General features: G+C 43.5%; 2 protein-coding genes across 2 annotated transcripts; both read left to right on the forward strand.

Annotated features, from left to right (window-relative positions):
• Window positions 1-6,708: 6,708 nt before the first annotated feature.
• On the forward strand, window positions 6,709-8,193 carry LOC147435241 (uncharacterized). Its single transcript, XM_086487926.1, has 2 exons — window positions 6,709-7,146; window positions 8,083-8,193. Exons 1-2 carry the CDS (start codon window positions 6,709-6,711, stop codon window positions 8,191-8,193), a joined length of 549 nt encoding a protein of 182 aa, XP_086344052.1.
• A 1,043-nt stretch (window positions 8,194-9,236) lies between these two features.
• Window positions 9,237-9,665, forward strand: LOC147435242 (uncharacterized). Its single transcript, XM_086488239.1, has one exon. The coding sequence runs from the start codon at window positions 9,237-9,239 to the stop codon at window positions 9,663-9,665; it is 429 nt and encodes a 142-aa protein (XP_086344365.1).
• The last annotated feature ends 306 nt before the right edge of the window (window positions 9,666-9,971 follow it).

Here is a 9,971-nt window from a genome sequence, read left to right on the forward strand (position 1 = left end):
GAACTTGTAATTAGCATTGTTTTTCTTGCATTATGTTTAGATTCACGTTATTGCATTGTGTGTGTGCAATTTTCTTCGTTTTATTGCGCTCATTTTTAGCTTGTTTCATCTCATCATAGCTTTCACTATAACCATTATCATTTGAGCAACTTGTGTGACACGTTTGTCGGAAGCTTTCTACAGAGCCCTTAGCTCTGTGATTTACACAAAATTCAAGATGTCAATTGAGTGTGAAAAAAATCCATTTGCTCACAGCTTCATTTGAGCTCTTAAACCTTGAAATCCCAACCCATTAACTCTTCCTAATCAACCTCCCATTATTGAGAGTGTACGCGTTTGTGAGCCCTTGCTAAAGTTGGATAATACATGGTATTTTTGGATACTTCCACGCGATAATCCCGTGGCGCAAGTGATCGAGGCACTTTAAATGGGGCATTCCCATATGGGTTGGGAGGTCAAGTTCTAATTTTTCTATTGCGCACAGTGGGTGAACGTGAGAGCTCAATTCGGAATTCCCCTATAGGGGCTATTGGGTCCAGACAAACTGTTGTAGCCGACTGCTTCTTTTGTCTTGCCATGTTGTACCCCAACTGATTGGCAATTGCCATCACTGAGAAGGTCCCGACCAAGTGGCCACTGCCATCGAGCGGCCACTACCTTTGACCACTACTCAAGTGAGTTTAAATCCTCAAATGGGTCTGCCCTTGGGGGGGGGGGGGGGGGGGGGGGGCCTTCCCTAGGCTTCCTCTCATTGCTTGAGCTCAAACCTCCTAAGGTATAGTTCTCACCACCATTGGGCCTACCCAAAGGGACGCACAATGTGCAACAATAGGCTGATTCTATGGCTTCAACTGGCTATTCAGAGGCAGTTCACATGGACGTCTGGTTGCGAACATGTTCGCAACAAATTGCAAATTCTTCAAGTTCACATGAAAAGGTTTTGCGTGCTGGCTGCGAGCCCGCTCCATGCTCTCAGGGAGGAGCAGCACGATAATCATAGAAAAAGACAAGCGCAGAGCAGCACGCGCTTATTGCCACCGGCATCCAAAAATAGTGTTGTGCAATTAAATGCTGTTAAAAAAGACATTGCCAAGGGGAACTCAAACAGGGTTAGCCAACATCATGTTCGCAACATGTGAACAGGCTCTAAAGCATAGCCAAGATGAGTGTTTCTAGCGAACTTGGCCAGTTGTGGTTGTTGGCACATGGGTGCGCATGTGAATAGGGCTCGGTGGCGCCTAGAAGGCCCAAAAGTGACAAGCGTGATGGCCAAAAATTGAGGCACAATAGCTTTTGTCGACAAGCTGACACAAGCAAATGGTGTGGATTAGAATAGCTTGTGTGGATCTAGATCCGGGTACTATAAAACAAGTATAAAACTATAGCATCCACCCAATTGAACTTAATGTAAAGTAAGCTCCCAGCACACGGTGCACACACACACACATGCACCTCTAAAGGTAGGGAGAGATTAGGGAGCTCAAAAGATGCTCTAATCAGTGACTAAGAGCTTATTACAAGGCTGAAAACCGAGAGATTTTGGACCCCCAATTGGCGAATCAAACGCCATGCTAATCAAGCAATTAAGAGCTCAATAGAATGACCTAGTGAAGGGCTATGCTTACACACCGGCAATACAATGAAATGAGTAATATGATTAGTATAATTAGGGATGCAAAATTTGAGAAACGAGCATAAACTCTAACACAAAGAAATGAAGATTAAAACAATGCAAATGATGCCTAATTATGCACAAAAAATGCAAATGCACGAAGCTATGCACACTAATGAAAGTGACTAGGCATTTCTCAATTGGCAAGCTTATTAGAGCAAGGCACATGCACACTAATGCAATCACTACTCAAAAGCTCTAATTGAAGAGCATTATTAGAGAATACACAAAAATACCTCTTCTCAAGGCTAATTAAACCAACAAGAGCACGGGCTCAAGGAAGAACCCAAAAACATGCTCAACGCTTAGAATGATTAAGGAATGATTAGAGTGGATGCAAGAGAGATTAGTGACAATTAGAGAACGTAATTAGGATCCACAATGTGATCAAGAAGTTTTAATCACTCTACAGGCAATGACACCAATTGAAAGGTTAGGGAGGATTAGCCAAGGAGACATTCATGGCTAACACATAGATTAATACGGATAGCGAGAGAGAGAGAGAGAGAGAGAGAGAGAGAGAGAGAGAGAGAGAGAGAGAGAGAGAGAGAGAGAGAGAGAGAGAATGCAAAGTATACAATTTGATTATTATGCTTGTAATGAGTAAATACAATGGTTGGATATATAGTCACATTTGGTGCTTATGCCATGGTGTGTGTCATCAGGGATTACATCATCTGTTAGGTCACATGTCCTATGTGTAAGGAGTCACATAGAATCACACATGGGATATTGATTAGTCTTTGCACACGTGGTTCTCATATGATTTTATCACATACCCTTGACACATCACTAGACATAGGTGGAGAGGTTGTTCTCACAGGAGATGCAACAACGCACGCATCCCAACACCAATAATAGAACAGTGATATTTCCGTTGTACTAACCTCTAGAAAACTGCCAAGTTAGTGGCGCAAAAACTATGAAGGATTTAGGAACATAAGGGGGCACACAATAGAGGTGGAGAGGATGGATTTCCATGAGTGAGGGTGGGTGGGTTGGCATGGCTAGCAAGGGGTGATGGTGCTCTAGTGTCAGTGGGCAGGGAGGGAAGGGAAGAAGGGGCTTGTGAAGATGATAGAGGTGGAAATTAAGTCCATATACCCAAATGTGAGATGGACTTGGACGGATGTTGTAAAGTAAAAGGAATGTCTTGAACTGGATAAGTAGTTAAAACCTGTGAGATTGTTGGGGGAGGTAGACTATTGAGGTGGTGCGTGTGGTGTTGTAGGAGGTTGTGCCCTACGAAAGGTATGGCCATGAGGGGCCTTCTACCAACCCTTTTCTACACCCTAAGGTGGGGGACATTGTCACTCAATACCAGGTGGGAAGGGAAATCTCTCACCATGTACCCAAATTGATGGCACCTGAGACATTGATCCAAGCGACCAGTAAACACCAACATCTATAGACGGACTTGCTCTATGGTGCAATTGCAAAGTCGTACTGTATCTAGGAAATAGGTATCTCTTGGTATGTACGCCTATATTTGATCCAATTGAACGAGATCATGTTTGATAATCTTGCTAATCTCTAAATGTGTGAGGATGAGGGATGGTGCATCCAAAAAATACTCAAGTGGAGGCAGCCTGTCCATACTAAACCCATGTAGCTCAAGCCAAGATGATATCTGTGCAAACCAACATGAAGTAACACCCTCATTGGACAGCTGTTGTGACTGAGCAGTAATCGTGTAGTGGGTAACTTGCGCTGGGCCATCCAAAGTAGTCCCTTTGTAAAAAGTAGTATTTAACTCTGTATGGATCCTCTATGTGTTGGCCTTTTTCTCCTAAGGGTATTCTCTCTGAGTCTACGGATCTCCATCAAGAAGAGACCCAGGCACCTCTGATTATAGTAATCTATGATACGGGATAAGGGGCCGAATTCCTCTCTGAAGAAGCAATGAAAACACCCGCGGATCTCATAGTATGATGTGCATTGGAAGATATAGTGCTCCTATGTCTCTGGCTCTCCCTGGAAAACCTGGCATAATCTCTCCTCTAGAGGTATACCTCTCTATCATCCAGTCTCTATCTCCAACTGGTGAGATGAGGTGCATAGCTGATCAATAACACATCTAATGCCATGAGATAGGTGTGTGTGTCCATATACTTGGGGCGTGAGATGAACCCATCATCTGTTGTTCTGAGAATATGGTCTCGATAAAAATCCATCTTCGTCCCCAACTCATTTGACAAAGACAGGCAAGCCCTTCTAGTATCCAGCTGAATGAGATCATGTATGATAATCTTGCTAATCTCTGAATGTGTTAGGCTGAGGGAGGGTGTATCCAGGGAATACCGAAAAGGAGGTAGACTGTCCATACTAAATCCATGAATCTCAAACTAAGATGATACATGTGCAAACCAACATAAAGTATCACCATCACTAGCCAGTTGTCTCGATGACTCAAGCGCTAGTCGTGATGACTCAGTTGTTGTGATGACTCAAGCGCTAGTCGTGTGTATGTGTTGCGTGGTAGCTCCCAGGTGCTATGAATGCAAGACACTCATCTAGCAAGAGTCTGTAGTACAATTGGTGGTGCGCTCATCTCAACTCTGATAATCTCATGTGGCAATGCCGCTTTCACCCGGATCAACCTAGAGATCATGAATATAAGTGGTCTCTTCATGGATCTTCATCCATCATATGTGCGGCCTAATCTACTAAGATGATCCAGGCTAGGCCCCCATATATGCACTCCATAAATCATGGTGGAAGCGACCAATGTGTCAAATAGCAACAACTTAGTATTCCTAATGGCTTCAAAAAAATTAAAGGGTGCTCCTAGTTCAAAGATTCCACTCAAAAACAAGAAAAACGATGCGTTAATCTACAGCACGTAACGAAAGGCAATGACGAAGCACATAGATTTGCAACAATATTACTTAAGAAAGATGAATACAACATTGAGAGAGAGAGAGAGAGAGAAATGCTAAAGAGAACTTAGAAGAAAACGCTAAAGGAAAAGTGAAAAGAGTAGAGAAACACCTATTTGTATGGACACAAAAGGTCTTTTGACTTTCCATCTTCGTTTGTCTTTTCATTTCCTAAACTCACCCTTCACTTATGCACTTCATATGTTTTGAAAGAATCTAAGATCGGGAGACCTAATGCGTGGCTCCTAAAATTGCACCTGGGAACATATCCTCTATAGTCCTCCTAATGTTGAACATTCCCTCGTCAGTCTCGCCTTTGCAGCACCTTACATAGAGAAAGTAGGTCCACTAAATACAACACCAAGATATGTATAAGAGTTTACATACTCTACTATCTCTTGTCCATATGTAAAATTAGGTGATGATCTCCTGACCCACTGCGTTGTGGTATTGAATACCATCACCTTGGTTTTTCTAAGGTTGATGGAGAGCCCATTGTCATGTGCATAAGCATATAACACATCTAGATGTCTTTGCATACCCTCTGGAGAGTCTGAAATAAGCATAATATCATCAGCATAAAGCAATAGAGGTATCCATGTACCAGAGAGTTGTGTTCATCTATCCCCTGCAGCCTCAATAGAGTCAGCAATCTCATCAATATACAATCCAAACAAAGTCGGAGAAAGTGGGCATCCCTGCTTCAACCCAATAGTGGAGTGAACAAGGTCAGAAAGACCCTCTACTATTTGTACTCTCCCTATAACAATCTCGAATAGTGCCATGATACCCCATACTAGCTCATGTGCAACTCCCAAGTCATGTAGTCATTGTATCAACCTGGCTCTCGGGACTGTGTCAAAGGCTTTGCGGAAATCCACAAAGCTATAATAAATCCTTCTCCCATGTGCTCTGCCCTCCTCAATGATCGCTCTAAGCGTAAAGTAATGATCAAGTGTAGAGAATCCCCTCCTAAATCCACCCTGCCTGAAGCTCGTACAACCCCTCTCTCTACACATTTGCTCAACGCATGCTCAAGTATAGATGCATAAAGCTTGGCCAATGAGAGGAAAATCATGACCCCTCACACATGGCCGTGTTGAACATGAAGGCTAACAAACCATCTTTATGATCCGTCTCTTTCTTCTAGGTTAAAATGACTTGCTTGATGGCTGCCTCCACCTCATCCCTCGTCATCTCGTTGTCCTTCACTACCTTCTTGCTTGATTTCATGGGAGTGTTCTATTGAAGTGACTTCCCTCTCTCATATGTGAGCAAGTGTGTGTGTGTGTGCGTAGAGAGAGAGAGAGAGAGAGATGGTGTAAATGGGTGTAGGTGTGCCGGTGTGTCTACGGTTGGGTTTAGACTGAGCGGTGGTAGTGATGCATCTTGACTCGCCAGCGAATCCTGCGCCCGCACGTCAGCAAGCCTGTTCACAATGGGCGGCGGCAACGTTGCAGTTAAGATGCCTGTACACGGAGCAAACCACCCGCTTCTCTTCTGAGCCCCCCCCCCCCCCCCCCCGCACCCAAAGTTATTCCACCCTCCACATCAGCGAATGGACCCACCAGTGCAACGTTCCTTTCCTTTAGAAACCATCCCCACACACACACACACACACCCCCAAAAAAAAAAAAAAAAAAAGATAACGGTTGTTGGATTCCCCCCTCTTATTCCTTATAAAATGGCTCAAAGTCTTCTATTCTGAGCCTGTCACATCAACACAGAGATCAAGGCTATGCTCTTTTGCATTTGCACATAAACTCCCCCTCCCTCCGCACCGCCCCCCATCCCGCCCCCACGCTTATTCCTTATCAAATGTAATATTATCTCCTATTGTGAGCCTGTCACATCAATCCAGAGAACAAGGCTATGCTCTTTTGCATTTGAAGAACTCTACAAGCACAGTGGGTAATCTCTAATTTTAAGCTTAGTTGACATGATCTATTTTAATATTCAGCTTGTTTGATATGCTCTATGGTGTACCAACATTTTTTTATATGGCGTTCTTGTAGGGTTGATGCGTCAAGCGGCCAACAGCGGTGCAAATCAGCTCATTAAGGTCGCATTGCCTTTTGTAATTCACACTTTTTATGAATAGATCTCAACTTTTTGTGCACATCTTTAACATTATTATTTTTTTGCGGTGTAGGTACCATGGACTCCAACCTAAATCAATTTTTTGACTTCCAACGAGAAGATGATGACCCTATTCCCTCCCAACCTCCGTGTTCTCAATCCACTTTCTATCCATATCCCCACTCTTCTTTCCACATGCCACCTCATGGCTACCAAGCCATGGTGAACTCTCCCTCCATCTCTCCTAATTCGCCCTTTATGTTTAGACCCCCAAATTACGCTTCTCAAATTCCACCACCTCATCCCTCTCCTTCTCTAAATGTTCATAGCCCACATTCTCCTATGGCTACACACCCTTCTCATCCCTCACCCCCTTTGAGTGCCACTAGTCCTAACTCCAATATGGAGTGCGCCCCCAATCATGTGGCATCCACTCCATCACCCAACACTACCTGTAATACCATGCGAGCTTCTCAACCCAAGGCAAGCCGTGCCAAATCGTCGAAGAGGAAAGAAGTCACCAATGAGAAGGTTGTGCTACAAAACCAAACCGCATCAAAGAAGCCCAAAGCCTCGAAGAAGAAGAGCACCATCCACTTAGGAGATGATTGACGATGGCGACAACAAGAAAAGAAAGTGGAAAGATTGGTGGGTGGACCAACTCATTCATATCCGGGGGGGCATGAATGAGGAGTTCAATAATCCTGGGAAGCAAGGGATTAATTTATGGGCAAATGTGGCTCGAAACTAGCCGCCACTTACCCTGACTTTGATAAAGATAGTGAAAGTTGCCGCAAAAAGTGGCAAGCAGTATTGCAACAATACCACCAAGACAAATCCCATAACTCAATTTCTGGTAATGATAAGAAGCATATATGCAAATGGTTCGACATAGTGGATGAATACTACCATGCCAGAGCCACTATTACTCCTATTAGCCATGCTTCTTCATCAACAATGGAGGATTTTACCCCAACAACTGGTGACACCTTAGAATAAAACCCCTCCCCACATCAAGAGAAGATCCAACCTACCCTGTCCTCCCGGGGAGGTCATCTAATAAAAATGTAACCTATCACGTGAGTTCAACAGAAGGGTATTTAAAAGCTCTTGAAACTTACAAAAATATATATACAAAGGGCATTATTTTTTCAAATTTGAAAAAACTTACAGATTTTAAGAGAAAAGGGCTCACAGATAAGGGGTTTTACAAACATGTCTTGAACGCACGTGATATGGTAGTTTTACACATAGTGAACCCCTTGAGCCTGTCGTCAAGCCATAAAGTCGCTCCGAAGTACGAGGAGTCCTTGGCCGAGATGGCCGGTACAGGGAAACTTCTCTTGGAGCATCTCAAGGAGACCGCTAGCTGCAATGCGCATGACTATGAGTGATTTTTTGAAGGAGTCTAGGGGGGGTGACAAGTAGTTTTAAGCTAGCCATGTTTCACAGCTTCTGTGTTTTTCAAAGTTTTGTTGTAATTTGTCAAAGCTTTCAAATCTTTCAGATGTAATTGTTGTGCTTTCGAAGTGTATAAAAATGTCTCAAGGTTTCAAAGTATGATAAAAATGCAGTAAATTAAAGTGGACCATGTATTAAATATCTTGCACCCTTTCAATGATTGCAAGATTCAATGGCCATATTCAAGGAAATGGCTCTCTATTGTGCATGGTTGTGTTCTTTATCCATTTATGAATTGCGAAAGGAGCCCAACTTTCGCAATAATGAGTCCATAGTGCAAACTTGGTTGCATGTTTGCAAGTGCATGGCACGGTGTGTAAGCCTCAAGAAGATCGCAAACCGAAGGACAGGTCATGTACTATGGCAGGCGTGGGCATACCCACGTCCACAAGGCTTTGTTTGATGCTATCTCCTAAGTGCTTACAATGCTAGCATGTTCAAGCGGCGTCTAAGGGTTACCAAAGAAGCCTTCAATTACCTTTGTGCGAAGCTTGCACCCTTCATGCAAAAGAAATCCACAAACTTTTGCAAGGCTGTGCCAATAGAAGATAGAGTAGCCATTGCTCTTACCAGACTTGCTACTGGAGATGGACTCTTGGGCCTTGGAAACACTTATGGATGTGCCAAGAGTACATCTTGTGGGATTGTACTTGATTTTTGCAAGGCAATCGTGAAATCTGGCCTTCGGGATATGTACATCAGATGGCCTTCAAGCTCTCGACTTGCAAACATTGGTGCTCGAGTTTGAGGCTGCAAGAGGAATCCCCTTTGTTGTTGGTGCAATAGATGGTTCCCACATCCCCATCATTGCACCAAGGGACACCCATATTGACTACTTCAATCGAAAAGGGTTCCACTCTATTTTGCTGCAACCAACCGTATCTGCTAATTGTTCAATATGGAATTTTGATGTTGGATGGGCCAGCGGATCAGTGCATGACTTGAATTTCGCTAGAAGTGAGCTAGGACAAAGATGTGCAAAAGGGGAGCTAGGCAACTATTGTCTAGTTGGTGATTGCGCTTATCTGGCACGGCCATATATGCTAGTGCCTTTCAAAGGGTGCAAAAAAAGGCTATCACACCTCAAGTACTACTAGAATTTCATTCAATCAAGTACAAGGATGCTAGTTGAGAGAGATTTTGGAATGTTGAAGGCAAGGTTTAGAATTTTGTTAAAAAGATGTGACATGAATCTACTCTATGTGCCAGATCTTGTAGCAGCTTGTCTTGTGCTTCACAACCTTTGTATTTTCCATGGAGAATCTTTTGATATGGAGTGGGTGCGGGAGATAGAAGCAGAATTGGCGGGTCACGGTGGGCGTGCGGCAGAGGATCGAAGAGCAGGTGCTACACCCATGATGGAGCTTATGGCAACATCGGAAGTCGGAATAGAGGAGGCTATGAAGTGTGCTCAAGGCAGCGATGAAGGAGGTTCCAATGACCTTGGAGTAGGCTCCGAAAGACGAGACAGTATTGAAAAGGCAATGTACAAAGAGCAGGCACGGATGAATTTCCAAGAAATTTTTAGTAATGATCCTTTAAAGGAAGTAGATTCATTATCATCTTCAAGTTAGAGCTTTTGTAGCAAATCCATTCACTTTAATAATTTTTATACTACGGTTTGTACTATGCTTTATTGATGCAAATGCTAATGCTTCTTCCTTTCACTCTCTTTGTTCCGTTGTCGCCCAATGTTCACACAAGACAGCGGAAGAAAATCGAGTGACTTTTTCTTCCACCCTCTATGTGAACAAATGGATGGCGGAAGTGTGCATTATGTAACTCTACCACCCGGAAAAGAAACTTTTGGAGCCTCTCTTCCGCCTCCTCAATGTGAACCCAGCCTATATGTTGATGTGTAAGGGGGTGTGCAAGGTTAG

The sequence above is a fragment of the Adiantum capillus-veneris genome, chromosome 18 (assembly GCF_014529385.1).
Source record: "Adiantum capillus-veneris isolate H3 chromosome 18, ASM1452938v2, whole genome shotgun sequence".
NCBI classification, from domain to species: Eukaryota; Viridiplantae; Streptophyta; class Polypodiopsida; order Polypodiales; family Pteridaceae; genus Adiantum; species Adiantum capillus-veneris.